This window comes from Buteo buteo, chromosome 27, assembly GCF_964188355.1.
Source record: "Buteo buteo chromosome 27, bButBut1.hap1.1, whole genome shotgun sequence".
Lineage (NCBI taxonomy): Eukaryota > Metazoa > Chordata > Aves > Accipitriformes > Accipitridae > Buteo > Buteo buteo.
Genome location: NC_134197.1, coordinates 1,859,477 through 1,881,627, shown reverse-complemented (window position 1 = coordinate 1,881,627; position 22,151 = coordinate 1,859,477). Strand labels below are relative to the sequence as shown.

General features: G+C 45.9%; 1 protein-coding gene across 1 annotated transcript; it reads left to right on the top strand.

The window, feature by feature from the left end:
- The first annotated feature begins 9,698 nt into the window (after positions 1–9,698).
- GFER (growth factor, augmenter of liver regeneration) lies at positions 9,699–14,616 on the top strand. Its single transcript, XM_075058585.1, has 3 exons — positions 9,699–9,926; positions 10,309–10,520; positions 11,411–14,616. The coding sequence occupies exons 1-3, from the start codon at positions 9,720–9,722 to the stop codon at positions 11,571–11,573; spliced, it is 582 nt and encodes a 193-aa protein (XP_074914686.1). The 5' UTR covers positions 9,699–9,719; the 3' UTR covers positions 11,574–14,616.
- Positions 14,617–22,151: the final 7,535 nt, after the last annotated feature.

Genomic DNA, 22,151 nt, shown 5'->3' with positions numbered 1-22,151 from the left:
GCCTTTACATGGCTCTGTTACATGGCTCTCGGAAATAGCTGGAACCAGACTCTCAGCAAAGCACATTTGATTGGTTTACTGTTTCAGAGTAAACACAAAACACAATGTATTTCCAAGAATGTAAAGGTTTAAACAAATTTACCCTGAATGGGAAAGGCAAAAGACAATTAAGATCTTAGAGGAGCTGCAATCTCTGTATGCGCAGGAGATGGCCAGGGGAGGTCCAGACAGCACATCACTCCACATCAGCAGGTACTGCGGGTGCTGGTGGAAACAAGAGTAGGAAACAGCCTTGGTTTCGGCAATTGCTAGTTCCAAAAGCTTTGCCGTATTTCACCATTTTCAGGGAATCCAGGCAGGAGGGGGGCGTGGAAAACATACAATCAAATTTTACAACAGGAAGGTGAAACTACGTGGAGGTTTGCAAGTCACCTGAGGCTGAAGAGCCAGCCATGCAGTTTGGAGAGACGAGTTTCTGGGGGAGATTGACTGGTGACAGGGATCTCAGGTAAAGCACAGTATGAGAAAATCTACTCAAAACTCAATAATTAGTTATTGAGAAAGCATATTGCAGAAGCAAAGGTCACTGCAATGCAGAACAGAGGTATGGGGAGGAGAATGGCCAGGGACTACTCTGAGATAACAACACTTCTGGTGTTGTCCCGGAGAGCTCAGTTCAAGGCTCTGCAGTTATAGCAGTATCGTCGCCTTGGTGTTGTCAAGTCTGATGTCAAGAAACCGTCTGCTCAAGAGATTGATCTAATGAGTCACGTCACATTAGATCAATCTTTTGAGCAGACAGTTTCTTGACATCAAACTTGACAACACCAAGGCAACGATATTGCTATGACAACTGCAGAGCCTTGGTGTTGTCAAGTTTGATGTCAAGAAACTGTCTGCTTGAGAGATTGATTAATGAGTCACGTCACATTAGTCTAAAGTGACGTTATATGCAAATCTGAAAGAAGGGCCGTGCCTTGATCCCAACACAAGCACTCCCCAACAGCATTACTGCGCCTCCTCCTATGCAAACCCCTGAGAAGTCAGGGCCATTTCTGTTGGGAAGGATGGATAACTGATTAGGAGAGGCCATTAATTCCACATCTTTGCTAGATACATTTGAGCACACTTACAAAAAACAAAACAAAAGACAGTTTTCCTTACATTGTCAAGTTTACTTTGCATCTTCTACTACTTCCATATCATCCTGCCATATATCGGTACCTCTTTATGTGTAATTATTAACTGAAGGTTGGGAGTGGTCTGGCTGGGAAAAGTAAAACTCAGCAAGTATTGCTGGGTGCTGCTATTTCATCATCAGTATATATTTACATAGTTTTTGAGGACAGCAGTTACCTTTTTCTTTAGTTGTTTTACAAGGTACAAAAGAGATGATAAATTAACAAGTGATATATAGGAGCAGACCGTCCAGCTTTGACAAGACTGAGGAAATGCAAGTTTTCCTCCATAATCACTGCAGTTGTTTTGCAGCCTGCTTCAAGAAAGCCACGCATACCTCGCAAAGGTGGAGCTCTTCCTCCTGCTACTCGAGGAACATCACTACCACCATAAAACAGCCACTCCAGGTATACAAAATACTTTTGTTTGTGACACAGAAAGTGATTAAGGTCTAGTCACGGGGAGTCCCTGCCCCAAATAGCCCACAGTCTGAAGGACAGGGTCGGTCATCCAGTGGCTTCAGGGAGTCCACCCTGTCCACCCGGCCTGTCCCCTCCACTATTTCCATTACAAGACCAGCTTCCCTCCAACGAGTGTAAAATATCCATGACAAATAAACACCGAGGGTCTGGTTTTCTTTTCATTTCAGTGTAGATCAGGAATAACTTAATCCAGTGTGTTTAACCAGAGTACAGCAGCCTAGGTAGGACAAGTGCCTCGACCAATCCTTCACTGTGTCCGACGAGAGCCAGAGGTAGAGTTTGAGCATGTGGCTGCTCGGGGGTAGCCAAGGGCAGCTCTTCACTAGCTCCACCACAGCCATTTTCCAAGTCTAACAAGCAATGGCCTTGTGACAAGTGCACGCATATGAAAAAGAGAAGGACCCATGTTACGAACATCATTTACCACATACACAGGTCAGGTCCAGGCTGGTTAGTGACCTGTACATCTCATGGCTGCAGATGTGTGGGACTCTAAATCAGGCATTTCTCTTTCTATGCCCAGAACAGGAGGAACTGCTAGAGTTTAGACTGACTGACGTCTTGCAAACTCACCAGGGAAAGGCAAAGAAAGAAAAAGTCCTCAAACCACCCTTGAGGTACTATGGCTGCAAGAAAGAGATATGGAAAGGAGCCGCAGGCACAGCCAAGGGGGGCCCTTGCCTGGAACGATGCCGGTAGGAGAGCTTCATCTTTTCCCACCATCACCTTCAGGATCAAAACCTGCTCTTTACTGTTCTTGAAGGTCACCTGCGATAACACATGACCTATCAGCACCTTTAATGAAAAGCCCAGCTGCTAAAAGCTGATTTTAAGAGTACAAAGAGGTTTTAGACTTCCAATAAATAGAGAAAGACTCTTTTTTTAAAAAAAAATAATCAGACACTAGAGCTCACAAAAATATCCTTCACCTCATGAACAAAGGAAGCAGTTGAACTTTCACACAGCCTGGGATAAGGGATTTTGCAATATCTAATCCAGAAGAAGATATTTCATTTCCTCCTAGTTTCAGCAGCTGCTCCAGGCACTAAAGCATTTTTCAGTGGCCAGTGGAATCCGATTCAGAAATACTTTGAGCACACACAGCAGCGCGGCACTTCTCCACCCCCAGAAGCGGCTGCATTGCAGTAGCTTCAGAAGATACACGGCCATCTTCAGTGCAGGGGCTTCACTAACTCCTCATAGGCAGGTTTACTTTATGATAGTTAGGACTCAAGTGTGAAGAGCTGTGGTAACTGGCACTGTATGTACAATAACGGTAGAGCTGGACGGTAGGTATCTATACCAGGGCTGTGTGCAGGACCTTCCTTTCTAGGTGATGAACTTGCAGTGTGTGCACAGCACCAAGAATGCATTTTGTAATACCTGCAAGCTGAGTTTTTATTTAGATCACAGTGAATTGCTGTAGCTTGTAATAATTTTCTCCTGCTACAGAGACCAAAGATCCATTAAGGCTGAATGTGTTTCTCTGTTCTCTACCAGCTCAGGCTGGTAAGGCAGCATTTGCTGGAAGGAAGAAAAAGTCATTTTGCAGTGCTGCTACCTGAGCTGTCTTAGAAACAGTCCCAGCAAGGCCTCCTACAGCAGTGCTGGGAAAAGTCAGTGCTCGTTTTCTACAAGCCCTTGATCTGTCTTTTCCACAAGGAAACTGTACGCGATCGCCATGGCTTTGTGAGCCGGCACATGGAGAGGGGCTGGCTTCCTCAGGCACTTTCATTCTCCTTTCTGCTCCTTGCCTGTCTCTGCTTTCCTCTGCCACCCTCCCACCTCAGCATGAGTCCCAGTCCCTTCAATTTGCAATCTCCTGCGATGGACTTGTGCCTGGGGCGTCCCTGCCTCCATGCAGGAGACCAGGGCTCAGGACACAGGGGTCCCGTGCCCCCACCGCGTCACCAACAGTGTGGCCTCAGCCAGATGGCTGGTATAAAATCACAGCATTGCATCAAACTCCCTCAAACCTCGTACTGGCCAGCTGGGAGGGGTGAAAGCAACAGAAAATTTTCCTTTAAATGCCCTTGGGATTCAGCTGCCTAGCCCAGGGAGAAAGCTGCCTTTTGCAAGAGGTTTGCTCGCTGCCTGGGGCATGCCAGGCAGGCCCCTGTTTACCAAGCACTTGTTGCAATAATTTCATAGCTCCTTTATAAAAATGGCATGACTTTCTAAGGTTATGCAAAGGACAAAAGCATGATTTAAGAAGAAAACTTCCAGGAAGGATGAGAATGTAAATTAAGCTGCTGCAAGAGAAAGTTTCCTGCATTGTTTTCTACAGAAAAAAAAAAGGGGGGGGGGGGTGCTTGATGAGTGCATTGTGTGGTTTGAGGCCAACACAGCATGTGTACATGCTGGGACCTGGCTATGGGATGTGAAGGGAGACAGAAAGCAGGGTTGAGTTTCCAAGGGGTTTCAAGCCTCGAGGAGGCTGTGCCTCTACAGCGCACAGCCCGCCCTGCATGCTCCAAGAACTGTCGGGAAAATCCCAACAACACAACCTGTACAGCCAATGGCGAGCAAAGCAAGCACTGGTGAACATGTAGAAATACTATTTTCACTTGGGCAAAATCTATTCTCATTTCATGCTACATACGGTAAAGTCTGATCAGAGACAAACCGTTGTATTCCTCCCAGATTAGTCAGAGAAATGCTCATCCTATTCTTACTCTTTCCTCATTCCCCACTGCCATCAATAAGCAGAATATGCAAAGTGCCTTATCTCTCCTGCGGTTCCCACCAGCACTGGTAGCTCATGTTAAAAGTTCACCTTTATTTCAGAGCAAAGACAAGACCTTTGTGTTCCTTGCCCCCTGCAGAAAACAGGGAAGACAATATTTAATCTTCACTCAAAAGCCTGGCGGGGAGAAGAGTAAAGTGGAAGGAGAACTGTTGTTTCATTAATGTTTAATTCTTAACGATTCAACACATTCTCATAGCAATTGTTATCTGAGAAAATTCTCTTCCTCTACCACTGATTGAGACTTACTACTGTCCCCTTGCTTTGACCTACTTCTAGAAAAAGGAATTATCCCCAAATCAGGAAAAGCTGCAAAAGGATGAGGAAAAAGGCAGAAACCACCAGGTATACCTGTCCTGCATATGACAAGTGATTTCAAAAGCACAGCTCTCAAAACCCAATTTTTCTGTGTTTGTGCTCAGAATGCATTAACTGATTCCATGGATGCTTGGAGAGAGTCTGGGGTGTAGGAGACAGACTGGAGGATGACACGAGTGCCAGCGAACTGGCTGCACCAACATGCAGAAAGTAATTTGTTTTTTTCTCCCTATCCCTGCCATTGCAAATATATACACCACTACTTCTGAGTTCTCATTTTGATCAGCAAGAGGATCCACAGGTAAAAACTGCAAAAATTTCAAAATAACATACTGCAGTGTCTGGGTATAGGCCCCTAGATTTGAGCAATGCAGAGTCTTGGTATACTCTGTGTGAAGTCTGAACATACTTCAGACTGTTTTGAGCAGATTTTAATAGTTCTGGACAGATCTGAACTGAGAGCGGTATCTCACCCAGTCACTGGCAGTGAAGTGTGTCAGTATGGCAGCGGGCTCCTTCCTGATAACTGGGAGATAAATTCGTGCCTTGGGAAATTTTGCAGGTGATGCATTTCTTGTATACAAACAAAATTCTTCAGTATGATTCACCTACCTGGAAATATACATTAATTTTTTCTGCTGCTATTTCCTAGTTGACTGTAATTTCACAAACAACTGCATGACTAATTCCTGATGCTGGCTTTGTAACTAGTTGGACTTCAGGCTCACATCTTTACGTGTAAATACGAGACAGCTTCCTGATGGTGTACTCCCCTGGAGAGGGCAACAGTTACATTCAACTGGAACTACCTACAAAACTGTCACAAAAAACATAGTAAGAATCCTGAGATGTGTAGGATGAAATTTTCCAAATAACTTTAAATAAATTAATGAAAATTCAGTGATGTTCAGGTTCCCAAATGACACAGAAGGCTCTGAGAATATTTTTCCTCGTTCTGTGGTCAAAATCTAACATTTTATTGCAGTAATGGAGAGAAATGCATGCCAGTAGGCAGTCTGGGCTCACTGGCCCTGCAGGCTATTACATTTCCATACAATCCTGTTGCATCCTAGAGAGCGAGCTGTGCAGATAGCAGCAAGAGTTTTGTCCTCTCTGTATTAGTTAAGCCAGTTACCTTTGAAAATTAGCAGCCTTTCCGTAGATGTAGTCATAGCTGTACATAAATACGCATCCTGCTGTAACCTGGGGTCACACGGCTGGGAAAAGAGCTGTGTGAAGTCTCCCTGGGGTCCCCCCTCCTTGGGGTCTCCTCTTCTTGGGGTTACCAGTCCTTGGGGTCACCCCTTTGCTCAGGAGCTGCATTTAAGCTCAGGCCTTTGTCCTTGCCCGAAGCCCACTGTGGGTATGGCTGTACCATGTATTTTTCCCATCCTGACTTGACTTTCTGACCACAGTGCAGTGGGACTCAGAGGGCCAATGGGGTGTCCGGTCCCAGGGCGGGTGTCCAGACCCAGCTGCCACTGTCATGCTGGAGAGTGAGCAGAGGGATGCATATCTGGCCTCAAATAGGGGTCGTCTCCCGTTGCCAGCCCGTTTCTTCCTTCCCCGTGCACCTACTGTCAGGTGCCAGTTCCCAAGCTCTTGTTTAGCAAGTGCCAAAGATAAAAGCAGAACATCAAACAGCAGTCTTCCTCTGAGAAAGGCAAACACGCCCTTTGCGTTTTCTCAAGCATAGGTTTTTACTAATGCTTCCTGGTAATTACCGTCATTGCCATCCTGTGCATTACCCTATTCCAGTCACAGATTAAGCAGCTGTTGGGAAGAGGTACCTATTCAGTAGACTTCAGTGAGCCCGGTCCCAATGACATAAGTAATTGAAAAATAGGTGCTTTGTTGGTAGCACCCACGCCCAGGAGCGCTGCAAGGTGCCACTGTCAGCAGGCGCCTGGACCACGCACCAAGGAAGCTTTGGCCAGACAGCGCGGGATGGAGACGTGCTTTGCTCCCTGCCCCCAGGAAGCAGCCGCTCTTAGGAGGGGTCTTTGTTAGGAGCTCATTTGGTAACAGGCTCTACAACACTGGCAGCTCCTAAATCACAGGGCTGGAACCGGAGGGTTAGGTGGGAGCATGCACCACACTGGCTTGCCGGGGCTCACCGTGGGTTCCTTCAGCCCCAGAGCTCCATCCCCACCGAGCTCACGTGTCGCCCACCCACGCTGCAGCTTCTCTGCCTGGTCAGAGCACCCTCAGGCAGGCTTGGAGCAGACGGGGCAGCGGTGGTATGAGGACGCACAGGAATGCTCCAGTGTCACACAGTCCTTGTGAGGGACACGCGGCTGAACACTGGCACCCATCAGGATCTTCCATGGGGCATCCACCAGGCTCCTGCTGGGACGTAACAAAAGGGTTGTCCAAGGGAGAGCAGGAAGGAGGGCTGCCGCGTCCCGCCTCTGCTCTGCACCATGTTCCTTCCTTCGGACGGAATTAATTAGGCTGTACTCTTGGATTCAGTTAGAGACAGTAAGATGGATTTCCTTGCTCTGATTTGAATCTGAGCATCTCTCCTTTTTTTTCCTCGCCTGCTTTGAAACAAGATGGTGCTGGCCATGAAGGCAAATAGAGAAAATTGGGAGCACCTTTTCCTAAAGAGCCAGCTCTGCTCTTACAGCTGGCCAGAAAGGGGCAGGTGAGGCAACACTGAGCGCAAATCCATCTGTAAGCAACAGCTTCTTTCCAGATTATGAACCTTTTCCTTTTAAATAAAACATGCTTATATTTTAACTAACTCAATAAATGAAATCACTACAGAGGAAGCAAACAGACTGTTAACAGCCGAACAAGGAGATTGCTTTGACTTAGAAACATCTCTGCAGCTATTTAATTGCTTGAAGGCTAAGCAATAAAGCACTGTAGGAAATTCCCCAGGTCTCTCTTCTAGATACCAGCATAACTTTTTTCCTGAATTAAAAAAAAAAGAATGAGGTCATCAACACCATTTAAATATTTATTGGTGGGTAAGGAAAACAAATATAAAGAATGTCTTTTCCCCTGCTTGAATATTTCTTTCGCGTGTGGAATTTAGATATATATTTGTCTATAACTTTAGACAAAGCCATTTCAGTAGTTCCTATCAGTTACTTATGTCTCTTCTCCCTCCCTCATGAATATCAGCAAAGAAATGCTCTCATGAAATTGCAAATAAAAAAAAAAAAAAAAGGACCACTGGTAAATAGGAGGCCTAAAGATGGACATCCAGATTATCAGCTCAGTGCTATGCAGACCAGGAAACAGATCAGCCATTTCCACATAAATCACACTAAGTTTTGAAATCTTTTCAAAGGCAAGTCTTTGAAGCATTTCTCTAAAATAATGCATTACCTACTAAACATTACACCACGCTGTGTTAAATATATTGGAGGATAACAGCTGAAAATGAGCAGTATTTTTCCAGCAACTTTCATACAAATTGTGTCTTCGCAGAATTGGTAGCACAACAGCACTTAACATCAGGCAAAAGACTCAAGATGCATTTCTAATAGGCTATGAAACAGCCTGGAAGGAATAGGACGTGGAAAAGTACAGCTATTTGTAGGGGCAGGAGCTGCGAAGGATAAAGGTCCCAGGCCACAGCTGCCTGAAGGGACACAAAAAGGACTGGTGCTGCCTGAAGGGAAAGAGGAGGAGGGAAGGGAGGCAAAAACCTATCCCAGCCAGCCAAGACAAGATTTCTTAAGATGGTATTTTGTTCCACCTCCATCCCAGCCATAAATGTTTGCATTAAACAAAATAATCACATTTGTCACTCAACCTGCAGGACATGAAGAGGTGAAAAGTGGAAGTGGATACAAAATTCACATTCTAGAGTGCACTGTCCACATTGGGAGACTTATCCTGTAACCTCAAAACCTCTAATGGCACGATAACGTCAAGCCAAAAAGAAGGAAAAGAGCAAGTCTGTGCTGCCCTCTGTGACACCCATCAAGAATTTCCCAAGGCCGCTGTGTCTCGGAGGCTGGCTGCGGGGTGTGCTTCACGTGGTCACACATAGGATGAACAGGCCAAAAGCTTTATCTGTGCTTTTAGCATAGTGCCAAGCCGCAGCTAATTAACCTTACCAAGGGGTGAGAGACCCAGCTCTGAAGCTGATGCTGTGCTGGACCGTTGCCCAGGACCTGGGTCACCATCCTCACGTGCTCGCAAGCCTGTGGCTCACCAGGAGTAAAAGGAAAGCTGCCAAATGTCCGCTCGAGACTGAAGAGCTGGGGCAAGGCCTGGGCTCTCCTTCAGCCCCGAGCAGCCCAGCCACAGGTGAGGGCTCGCTTCTTCGACGTGCCTGCCCTCGTGTAACATGTGCAAATGCTCTTGGAAAGAGGCAAGTAAATCCTTCCTCAATTATAGTTTTACAAGCACGTGACAGGTGTTGAAACACGTAACATTTGATACGGGCGTGTTCTGCTACAGGTGCATGAGTTGGAAATGAGTTATCCATTTGTTTGTTCTTGCAATCACACTGTTGATTGTATCACTGTGCTGGAGATAACGCTGAAGTGTCCTTCGCTGCTGTCGGCATGTAGGAGAGCTGCTCCATGCCATGAGCTCTGTGACACACAGTACATACATATACATACATATATATATATACACACACAGACGTGAGGTGGACAAGCACGGGTGGGAGGCTCATGTCACTGCACCGTGTGAAGGAAAACCCGCCCTGTTCTCCTCACACACAAGATTCAAACCCAGAGCTTGCTGCCGTATTAGCAAAAAAACCATCAGAAACCCACGCTTCTGCGTGTGGTGTTGAACGTCAAACGCCCAGGCCGAGCCTCCTCACCCAGACCCAGGAACAGCCCCGTCCCTCCAGCCAGCGCCCGGCCGGGGGTACGGCGAGGCCCCCCCGAGTCCCCGGCCCCGGGTCCCCGCGGAGCCGGGCCCGGCCCGGTCGGACCGTCCGCTCCCGCCTGAGGGAAACCGGGGACAATTCAAATGGCGGCTTCCCGCGGCGGCCCGTGGTGCACCGCGGCGCCAAGATGGCGGCGCCCAGCGAGGGCCGGCCGGGTCGCGGCGCTTCGCCGTTCCCAGGCACCGAGAGCGGATCCTTCGCTTTTCCCTTCGCCGTCCCGCACGGCGCCGCGGGTTCAGGGGCGGAGGAGCCGTCCAAGAAGCCGTGCCGAGCCTGCACGGATTTCAAGAGCTGGCTTCGCGAGCAGAGGAAGCGGGCGGCCCCGGGCGGCGGGGTGAGGCGGCGGCCGCTTTCCCGCGGGAGGGGCGGCGGGAGCCTCCCCTGTCCCCCCGGGGGTCTGGGGGGGCTGTCGTGTCCCCCCCCCAGCCCCTTAGAGCTGTGAAGCGGGCCTCCACCCTGCCCTCCAAGTGCGATGGGGCTGTGTGCCCCCCTCCTCAGGGTGTGAAGGGGCCAGGGGCAGCGTTTCCCCTCTGTGGGAGTGTGAAGGGGGCCTCCATCTTCTCCCCACCGGGTGTGAAGGGGGGGCTCTGCCGTTGTCCCCCGCTGAGGGTGCGAAGGGCCTGTTTCCCCTCCATCTCATCCTCCCGCCTCAGCGCAAAGGGGCTGTTTCCCCACCAAGCACCGGCCTCCACTCACAACCCTTTCTCCTGCTCCAGGACACCACGGTCACAGAGGAGAAAGAGCCACCACCCGACTGTCCCCTCGACAGCGAGCAGCTTGGCCGAAACACCTGGGCATTCCTGCACACCATGGCGGCGTACTACCCTGACCACCCCACCAGTGCCCAGCAGAAGGAGATGAGGGAGTTCATCAACCTCTTCTCCAAGTTTTACCCCTGCGAGCACTGTGCTGAGGATCTGAGGAAAAGGTGAGCTGGTTCGTGAGGGGTTTTTTTTGGTGGCTGCTGCTGAAGGGGCTAGCCTGAAATGCTGGGCTGCAGCAGCTATTTGCATATCAGCAGCTCTTCCTGCATTTGGGGTTAGCTACCTGAACTGGTTTCTTCCACTATTGCATAAATCAGATACACTTACTCAAAAAACAAATACCTCTTCTTGTGCTGTTAGGTCGTGTGCTGCCTCCAAGGCATCCCTGAGGCGATTTCGGGATTTTCTTGTTCAAACTGGATTTGCATGCTATTGTGGAATTACACTGGGACTTGAAATAATTTGGGTTTCAGGAGGCAAGAGTTCTTCTACCCCAGAAAATCCCCTTTATTGGCAACCTCAGCAGTGGAGGCAGAGACCAAAATGGGCTGTGATGTTTGATAAAGTGTTCTACTCCTGTTGCTGTCAATTTGTTTCTCGAAAGTTTCAACTCCTCTTTTCTGGATGATGAACACAGGAAAAAAAAGTTTGAAACCTAATTATTGATTTAGCAGGCATCACATGGCAAAGCAGCTGCTCAGTTTTTTTCATTTATTATTCTATATTTATTTTTTTTTAGTTCAGCATTTTGATGAACTCAAGTACTTCTTGCTTTTTATCATAGATAAGCTGGTTTGACTCCTGTGTCTTTTCCAGTTGACAAGACTAGGCAGTGAACGAAACCAAGCCAGTTGCAGCCATCAGTATTTTATAGTGGAGGTTTGGCCTCTGATAATTACTGTTCTCTGTGTGCTCTCTTCTGGGTTGTCTTTGCGACTCATCTTGCAATAGCAGAAAAGGCAACTCTGGCTGGCTGTGTGCTATGTGCCTGCTTTGGGTATTGAAGTTGGTGACTGTAAAAAAGTAACATTTGTTTCCTCTTCCCTGTTTGCAGATTACGTACAAATCAGCCTGATACTAGCAACAGAAATAACTTCTCCCAGTGGTTGTGTCTTCTTCATAATGAAGTGAATAGGAAACTGGGGAAATCTGAATTTGACTGCTCTCGTGTGGATGAGCGCTGGAGAGATGGTTGGAAAGATGGTAGTTGTGATTAATCTATAGAGACTGCTTTGGAAATCTAACTGACCAATTCAGTCTGGTGTCCAGTCACTACAGGGAGGTGTGTGAGTCAGTAACTGTGTGTTTGTGTGCTTGTGTGTGTGACTGATAAGGCTTGTGGAAATAAAGGTAAACCAATTCTAAAAGTAAATTTGAAAATCTTATCCTAGTAATATTTTGATAAAAGATGACATAAATGTGTCACCTGAGGGATTGAAGCCTTACATTTGACACAGGAATTGCCAGAAGCCTGTGAAATTCAGTCACTGATAAACTTGTGGAGACTTTTTCATTATGACATTTCCTTATTTTAGGGGCATTTGCTTATTTCTGTGATTAGAAATCATTTTCCCTGAACACAGTTGTAGAGGGCTGCCCTGTGGCATTTTACGTTTATCAGCAGATATTATCCTGATGTTTTAGAAAATGCATCTGATTAATTGTAATTTTAATTTTTGTTTTTCTGATAGAGAAAACTCATGCTGTGTTTTGTGCTAAGTCTGTACCCCCAGATCTTTCTTTCAGAGATCTCCAGTGCTTCTGGTTAAACTTGCATCCAGTTCCTTTGATAAAAGGCCTGAAGGCAGGTACATTTAATTTAAATACTAAAATCATGGAGCTCAGATTTCTCGTTTTATTTTTGTCTTTCAACTTATGTAAGAGAACATTGTAGAAAGGGAAACTAAAGCAGGACAAAAAAAAAAAAGACTCACCTGACGAATGGAATGAAGTGTGAAGTGGGTGAAATTCAAATGTTTTAGATTAATTGCTAATTTTCTTTGGATTCAGAAATGATATGATGGTAGGTTCTGCCAAACTACTTAAAGCAGATAACCTCTTCATCTCTGCTGTGAACTTTCGTCTGTCATGAAAAGAGCTTGAGACTGATGTCTGTAATGAAGCACATTCAGCTTTGTTTAGCATACAGTATTTCTGAGATGTCAGTTGTGTTTTGAAATTCTTAATTGGTACTTGCCGACCTGGTTGATATTCTGGTGTTATCCCCTAGCTAAAAATCTCTCTAGAACAAAAGAAGTTTACAAGGCCCCTGCAGTACTTCAGTCCTGCTTAAGACTGCGATGTCAGCTTTAGATAGTATTTATTGCGCAGGGGACTCAAAAGAGTCCCTACAGTAGATTCCCTCTGTAGAAACTGGTCAGATTCCATGCTATGTGTATTTTTCCTAGGTCAGCTATACTGCATCAGTGTATTGATACATAAGTGAATTTTGGATTCATTCAGCATAAATGATTTACACCACAATGCATATAAACACGTCTGTCTATAAAAAGAGACAGCTGATGAAAAAAAGTCAAAAGAATTTCACGTTCTTAAAGTAGATAGTGATATCACGCCCTTATTGCATTTCTGGCTGTGAAAAGTTTGCAGGAGTTTGCACAAACCATGACAATAGTAGGCTTTTTGCTTCTGTACTTCCTGCTGAGGTTTTTTTGCTTATTTCAGTGAGCTTCCTTATTTCATGCACTACAGTACATTTGTAAATACAGTCTTGCTGATTGTTACCTGGAAATGTTAATGGTACTTTTATGATAGTATCAGAGTGATGACAGCTCGTATCTAAGAACTTTGATCTTCAAACCTATGTGTATGGGGCTCATTAGTGTTTAGAAAAGCAGTAAGAACTTTGGAAATACATTTAAAAGTTTTATGGCATATTCAAGTTCTTTCAAGTTGGACCTGTTCAAACAGTATGAGACAAATTTTATGGACTGGTGATTGTTTTTTATGTAGTAACGTTTCTAAACACAAACCCAACAAAACTAATGATAAGGTACTTTATCAAGTATGCAGGCTGACTTAGGACTTGAAGGTATCATTTGGGTTATTAAAAGCACTCAGAAAATTTCCCTATTAGCATGTTGAGGTTCTTAGAACAAATAAATTTCAGCCCTTTATTTTTGTCTTTTTGGTAATAAACTCAGTCCCCAGAATGAAGCGCATTGATATCCACTAGTGGGGAGAGGACCAACAAAAAGGCTGTAGCCCTCCCCTTTTGTCAGGCATGACCTAAATTACCCACTTCTGTCAGGATAGTTTTAGCAGCTGGGAGTGTGGACAGGTGTTTTCTTCTGGACTTGGTTGTGCTAGAGAAGGAATTTACTGTTCTTCCTTTCCAGTCTGCCCTCAACTATTGTCTGTGACAATTTCATCGCCCATGGAGCAGATGATGATATTTCTTCCTAATTTGCTTCAGTGTAAACGAGCAGGTTGGTAAAACACCTGTCTCATCCCTTTTCATCTTAATACTGAAAATGGACCAGATCAATGGGTTGCACTTACTTGTGCAAGCACACTTGATCTCTGCTGCCAAGTCATGGGACCGCTGCTGTCTTGTGCTGGCAAGCCGCTGGTGATAGGCAGGTGCATGGTAACCTTGCACCATATTGCAGCATCTGTCCACATATCAGAGTGTATCCTGCTCAAAATCAGGGGGAGCAGGTGTGGCAGCACAAAATTTTTGTCACCTTGTGTTGTTCAAGGAGGTGGTAGAAGTGTGCAGAAGGAAAGGCCCCTTCTGCTGGCATGTACTGTTCTGCTGGCCTGGCAGCGGTGCAGGGGTAGGGGAAGAGCCTTAAAGCTGAAGCCAGCATCTTTAGCAAATGCTTCCTAATAATGAGTCCACCAGCTGTGGCTGCTAGGATGTTATTAGGGCAGTTTGTAACTTTGCTAAGTGGCCATTTGGTAAAATATATGCTTGCACTCTGTTCTCTCATGTTTATGGCTTTGCAGAAGAGCTTTGATGTTTCTCAGGCATATTGTCATCTCTGTGGACTTGACTGGGGGGGGGGGGCGGATTTTTTTTTGCTGCTCATTTGTACCACTTCTCAAGTTTTAATCTTAGGTAAGAAATAGCTATTGAAGATACTTGTATTTCTGTACAGAAAATTGTGAATACTCTTCTAAATGCACTTGATTAAATCTAGTTTTAAAATATCTGTATTCAAATTATATTTCCTGTTGATGTGAAAATAATAAAGCAACTGAGTTCATTCCTGGCTTCCCTACTGCACAAGACCTTAGGAAAAGTCATCATATTGTGCTGGTGTGTCTAACCTGCATGGCAATATATTACTGTCTGAGCTTGATTGCTCGACTGAGGTTGTGTGATTCTGTGTGTGTGTGTATTGATCAAGAAAGGCGGGGCTGCGACTGGCCCTTTTCTCTTGTGCTGCTGAATTGATGCAATTCTCTGTGGGTCAAGAAGCTACAAAAATGCAGTGATTTTGTACAACAGGTCCTTGCTCATCAGATCGGAGTTTGGTTTTATGTGGGGACCAGTGGGATGTTTTATGAGGTTCAAGTGTGGGGTTTTTCATATGTTTCTAACAGCATTAAGGGTAGCATTAAGAGTTGGGAGTAGCTCAAATCTTGCTGAAATTGAGCAGGTTGGCAGAGGAGGGTGTTATCTACTGAAGGGCAACATTTGTTAACTGCATATTCACCACACAACCATGCACATCCCATCACATTTGCCAGAAAGGGGAAGCTGCTTCCTATCAATATGAGGAGCCCTTGCAAGACAAAGCACAGTCAGGAGCAGGTGCTGCCTAAGGAGCTTGTGGGACCTTCCCCAAGGGCTGCTCCTATGTAACAGGCACCTGGCAAACCTTTCAGCTTCACAAAGGACTTACTGTTTTCGTGGACTGGTTTGCATTCATAGCTGTAATTTTTTTCTTCTTCTTCTGTTTCCCCCCCTGAAAGCAAAGAGCAGGGAGCCACAAGGGAATTATCTGCTTCTTGAATGGGAGGCAGAGTTGCTTAAGCAAGTAACAAGTGCAGATGTTGGCGGAAGCACCACTATGCCTTTAACATTTTTCCAGGGATTAGCTGTTCCTCTGCAGTGTGTTGGGTGTATACAGTCTCCTGTTTACAGTGAGATTCCCAGGAGTTGCTTTGCTTGCGTCTTTTGCTCCAGCCTGTTACAGGCAGTGTGTGATACTTCTTCCTGCTGGAGTTTTACAGGCTTGGAGAGGGAAGGGGTTAGATTTTTTGTTTTGGGTTTTTTGCCCCTTGCAAAAAATCAGCATTGATTTCCCCCCACCCCACCCCATTCTTGGAGGGGCTGTTGAGGTTTTTTGTCTGAATGATGGAGGGGAGCTGTTCAGTATTTTGTGTAGTTAGGAATACGCACTTCAGTAGAAACTGCCAGCAAGGTTATGTGAAGTCAACTCTTGATTTTGTAGGCTAATAGGAAATATAATAAAGCAAGTAAAGCAAAAACACAGCTAATAGCATGTAGGCAAATCAGCAGTTAGAACGTAGAGGACCGTCTGAGGGGATGGGGGTCAGTATTGTGGTGAGCTGGAGCACTGACTGGGACTGGCAAGTCCCACAGGGAAGTGTACATGAACACCATATGCCGATTCCAAGCTGGCTGACATAGCCATTTCAGGTGTATCTGCACCGATGCACAATTAATTCACAGTCGAAGGAGCTGAGAGCTGGTGGTAGTTGGCATGCAGCATGCACCTACTGCATGTCAGAAAAGTTGCCACAGCTTGCAAAACTCTGGAACAAAGGTTGGTTCCTACCACTTAAGGATAAATGGGATGCAGTACCCTTATCTGTGTTGATGCTGGGGTATCTGTTATTGCTGTCAGTTCTTAATTTTTGTAATTACTCTTAACATTTCCAGAAGTAAAGTCTAACAAGCAGCACTAGCATTTACCAAGCTTTGAAACTGTTCTGTTCCCCTTGGTGTGTGACAATCCTGTCTGTGCTTACTGGGCTAGTGAAGGGTAGCTAATACAGCCTGGAAAGTTATACCAGCATTTGTCTGGGCTCACAGCACCTGGCACGGTCTAGCACTTAGATGGTAGTCCTGGCACTAAGGCTGCTGAGTTCTGCCACTGCCTCCCATGACCTTGCTGCATTGCTTCCTGCGGAAAAGTGCCCTCTGCTTCTGTGCGTTGTGCTAGTGCAGGCTGCTGGTTTTCCTTTCGAGCACTCCTAACGCAGAAAGTCCTCTTCCTGGTCCCACGTTTTCCCTCCCATATATTACATACCATCACGCTTCTTGGCTTCTGTTGCCTGTTACTTGCAATGTGCTTCACGGGGGGGGAACTACAGGGAAAATTTGTTTTGCATCTTAACCAAGCAAACAGTAGAGGGCAACAAAGCATGTATTTCGTTGCCTTTACTGTCTCTTACCCTTGCCGGGAATAGCAAACTGCTCCAGACATCAAATATTTTACCTTATGCTAGTCCCTTTTCTGTGGTTTTGGGAGGAGATTTTGGTGAATTCAGTTATTTTTCAAACTAGCGTGTAATACCTCATGTATAATTACCTAAATGAGGGATGTGTTATTTCTCTGCCTGCAGCTAAAATCTGCATTTGGAAGTATAATAAAACACTGTCTGGATGCTATTTCCAACATGTTTCCTACCTGGTCTTCAGGCCATAGCTGGTCATATATGGAGAAGTTCTGGCTTTTTTATCAGGTCATTAACAGATTGAAAAGGGTGAATGAATTTTATCTGATAATTTTCTAACAGTCGCTTTCTTAACACAGAACACTGTGTGTGTAACATAGGGCATCGCTTGCTTGTAGGAAAGCGACTTCAGCTGCAGCCAGCCTTCAGAGGTCCTCTTGGTGGCAGGGGCTGTGTTGGGTTAGATCTTGTGGCTTGCTTTGTTCTGCCTGTGGCCTGAGCCAACAGCGGATGGGAGCCAGATGTGTAACTTGCTTAAAGGTGAGCTCATCCATACTGGCACAACTCAGTTGTGCCACATACAAGCTCTTTAGTGAATGCGCAGACTTGCAGAGGCTCATGCACAGAACAAACATAAGCAAGGGGAACTGTACGCAGCAGTCATGAAACAGGCGTAATTTTTAGTCAGAAGGGATCAAAGTTACCTGGCATGGTTGTCATCTGCTCTGAATGCTTTATGGAGGAAAAAGAGGATTTGGAAGGAAGATCACAGGACAGTCATGACTTCAGCAAAGCTGTTCCTTTTGAGATACAGGGATGCAACCCAGCCTTTCTGCATGGGAAGAGGTAGGAAGAAATCCCGCAGAATTTCATGAGAGCCTTGCTTTGAATTAGCAGATCTGTGAGAAAGGAAACAGCTGAGTTAAGTTAATGTCTTTTCCACAGCAGACACTAGGCAGCTATTTCATACAGTCCCTGAAAGCTTCCATTTTTCCCAGAACACCAAGCTTTAGGTCTAAACTCAAGTCCCAGTACTGGATGGGGACTTTCCTTTCAAATGCTGAGTACGGTCAGGCAAAGCTGGGCTTTCCCGGCTTCTTCCATCCTTGACATCTGGCCCAAGCTACCAGTAGTGTGAAAAAGTGGATTCTGTGACCTCATGTCCTCCTGCTTAGATGGAGTAAAAGATAGCAAGGTATGTAAGACAAGGCCTATATGGCTAGAGCACGTGCCTGGAGACTCAAGAGATAAAAATCCAGTTCTTAGTCACAAGCTTCTTGCTAGACTCCAGGTAAGTCACTTCACCTTTTGTAGCCACACTTCCACTTCTGCAAAATGGGGATAAAAACAGCGGTTTCAGCAGCCTTTGCCTGTATTTCCTATTTAGATGACAATCTCTTTCAGGGAGGCTATTTTAACGTGCTCGTACTGCACAGTCCTGGGCCTGAGATTGTTCACTATGATAAAATCACTCATCTCAACCTGTCCCACAAATTCTCTTTATGTCAGGTTACATCTTTCTTTTGAATCTGAGGACCTGTTCAGTATTTGCTATGTTCAGTTAAGAGACGAAGCGTTTCTTATTTTCAGTATATCACTACAAATACCACATTCATTACGCAAAACTCGTGGCCCTTTTTTCCCCCAGAACTTGCGCTGTGGATCTTGCGTTCTTGTGTAACATGAGCAGAAATTATAATAACAAAAGGACTGAGCTGGGAGAGCTTCTTTGGCAGCAAAGCTTGATGTAGCTCAAATGAGAATTGTAGAAGCTCTGCATGTCAGAGCATGGCTCGAGCTGCTCGGAGGCTGCCCCATGTCCTTGTAGCTGTCAGTTCTGCTCGCATTACCATACCTGCTTAGCTGCAATGCCAAGCAGGTAGCAGATGACAAGCACCAAAGTCAACTTGTTGGTCAAGCCCTACACGATATGACTTGCTGTTGTGGTCCTAAGGAGGTCAGCTTGGAAAACAGCTAGGGATCTTTCTTCCCTTTCGTCTAGCTCCTCCCAAGGTGTTGTGCACCTTCATGTAGCAGAGTTCAGCCCAGCGACTGAATCAGATTAGATTACTGGTTTGCCAAAAATCCCAAACTTTTTGTGCTATGAAATATTTGGAGAAGAAGCAAAGAATAAGTTTACTAGATGAGACGTCAAGCCTGCAGTTGCAAACTGGAAAGGATTTTGAAATCCTTTTGGGGTTTTTGTTCGGTTTGGGTTTTATGCAAGTACTGAGATATTAACTCTTCTGCTTAAAACAAATACTATCTCAATTAATGGAATTCTGCTATCCAAATCTTCCCCTGGTGATTTCAGTTAGTAAAGTTTTCTGCCTTTTTTTATAGCATGCTTATCTTGCGTTTATACTTGCACAGTAAGTGCTGAATCCCACCTGAGAAATGGCTGCATTTCAGAAGTAGATGAGTAACCAGCTAATAAATGATCTTCCAGATATTTTTGGATCTCTTAGGGTGGAGAGCATTAAGTAGCTTTCTCGTGATAGCGTGCTAAGGTATTGCTAATCAGGAAGTCCATTCTCTCTGTTACTGGACACTATGAATTTCTAAGCACCTCTCAAATATTTCCATCAGCTCTCCTGTTTTTTCTAGAGACTAATGGCTGAAAGCAACATTAGCTAAACTCTAATGAATGTCAAGCAGAGCATTTCAGAGCAACAAGTAAATGAACATATATCAAAGTACTGCTTCAAGCGTGCTGCCCAGGCAATGTGGAGGGCAAGCCGTTTTACCACCCATGCCCGTGCAAAAGACAGCGTCAGACCTCGCAGAGCTGCTGAAGTCGGCGGGCTGTAAACTGTGACCGGAGTCTGGCTGGCTCCCTCAGGCCACACGCTGCAGAGAGACTGTATTCTGCTTATTTGGATTGCTCAGCTGGAGCAGCTTCACTATAAATACACTGTCAAAGCTGTTCTGAGAGCAGGGCAGTTTCACATCACTTTTCTTTTAGAGATGTTAAGTAGAAAGTATGGCTGATTGTTTTGCCTGCCAAATCAGGAGCATCCCACTGCTACCCTCTGCCACAGAGAAAATATGGTCGGTCCTGCTAAAGAAATCGTATTAACTCATCTTGTCCGTTACTGGGCTTCCAATGGGCCAGGTTCTGATCCCAGCGATCACAGCGCTGGGACTGTGAAGCAGGCTGTGTTGGCCTCAGCCATCTGCTTGGAAATTTTTGCAAATACGTTCTGCTTCACAGACCAATGCTAGCATCGCTTACAGTCGTTCAGCTGACAACAGGTAACTTGGTAAGCTTTCATAAATGGGTTATGTTCAGCCATATGCCCTTGAAAAACATCGCCACTCTTAGCTCTGTAGAGCTAGTTGAAATCAGCCCTTAGCCGAGTGGGGAGGACTGGCTCAAACAGGCTTTGAAGAAGGAGAAAGCCCCACATCTTGTCTGAAGGTTGTCATGTCCATGTACTTAACCCAGCTAAAAACCTGATTGCTTTTTTTGTGTTGGAGACAAAGATTAAGAAGTCAGTGTGACTACAAGAAGCAGGAGGCAAACCCATGTTTTCCACTATCCTTAATTAAACTACAGTAAAATCAAAACACAATAGAACTCGGGCACTTGTGCGCATGCTGCTCGGTTTGCTCCCTGTCACTGAAATCCAGGGGGAATGGTAAATGCAGACAGAACTTGTTCAAACTGAACAAATTCTCTGGAAAGTGCCATTTCCAAACGGTGTTCTTTTCCCCCATTTGATGGGGAAAATGTTCAAGATGCAATATCCTTTCCCGTTATTGGCTGGCTCTGTGTATCTGTTAGCTTATTTGCAGCAATAGGAAGTGAAACAGAAATACAGTTTGCATGTAGGCTAGAGATAGCTACTGCACTTTATCTGCACTGTAGCAGGGGAAAAAAGCTAGCACATGACATGAAAAATGATTGTATAAACATACTGCACACAGCAGAAGTTGGAGAGATGAACCTCAAAGAAAGAGGACAAGTTTAGAAGCAGGGATTTCAGTGGGGATCTTGCCTGGTGCATCACGGTCATGCTCTGAAGTGTATAAACCATGTATCTGTCTGGAAACGGTTACAGTTTGTTCTACGACAGCACCTAAAAGATTCAGGCAGTATCTTGGTCCCTTGTGCTTTGCATTGTCCGATATATGGCTGCCCCTGTTGGGACAGATGAGCTGGATAAGACATTTTCAAAGGGGGAAGGATTGAAGTATCTTTCCCAATGTCATCAGAAAACCAAGAGCAGACCCCAGGGGTCTAGATGATTCCCTGTGCAGTAGCCCCAGGAGCACGCTGTCCTGCACGTACATCCTACCCCACAGCTTTCTTAATGCAGTTGGTTTTCTCAGGGTCTGTCCACAGCCTTATACGTACGCGAGCTGTTCGCATTGCACAGACCCACCTGGGATGTACGGCGTGGCAATGGCTGTAGGGACACCCGGTCACAGGATGAGGTGTGGGGTGTGCTAACCCGAACCTGGACAAGGGATCCTTCCTGGCACTGGCTGCCCTTGCCGTCGTGCATAACTCTGGGCTGATGGATACAGGATGGTTTGTTCCCAAAGCATAAAAATGATTTTTGAGGACACCAAAACAGCTGCTTCTAAACCGCTGAAGCTGTTTGAGAATCTCACCTATGGTAATCCCTTCCAGTTAACATGGTCTTTGTTCTTAACCTGCAGTTCAGGGATGAGCTGGCGATGCTCTTGACACTGGGGTGCAATCCCTGGCCAGCCCCATGAGACACCCTGCCAGAATAAATCAGGAGGGACCAACCTGGCATTCTCTTCGTAGCCATTTCTTTTTTACGTAGTAAAATGTGATTTCTACAGAGCTGGTGACATTGAGGAACGAAAGGCTGAATTCTGCTTTTCCTGCTGAGAGTCAGAAATAGATCTGGAGAGATGATGACTCACCTGTAATTGAGAAAAGCTGAATGGCATCATCATGAGCTTTAACAGTTAAATCCTGGTTCCACCTGCCAGAAAGAACAGACTGACAAAGCTGCAAAAGGCCAAAGCGAGCTGGAGACGGGGCCCAGCGCACGGGAACCCTTCGCTTTGTTGCAGCATTTTGCATGTAAGGGGCTAAACCTGCCTGCTACACACGTACCCTGTGTGATCTAGCAGCGGCACTGGTCACTGCATGGGGAAACGGGGCTGTACGGGCAGCAGGTCAGGAGGAGAGCTGGTGGTGGAACCACAAGAAGCCCCCCAGCCCTGACCGGAGGCCTGCTCCATGCCAGCGGTGCATGCGTACTCCTCTCTGCGACTTTCCCTGCAGCTCCCGTCCGAAGCAGAGATGATGTCAGAGTTGTCATGGCATCGGTATCTATGGAACCGGGATCATCATCACGGTGCTATGAAAACTAACTCAGGAGATGGTCCTGGAGCCACGGGGGGGAACTCCCTTT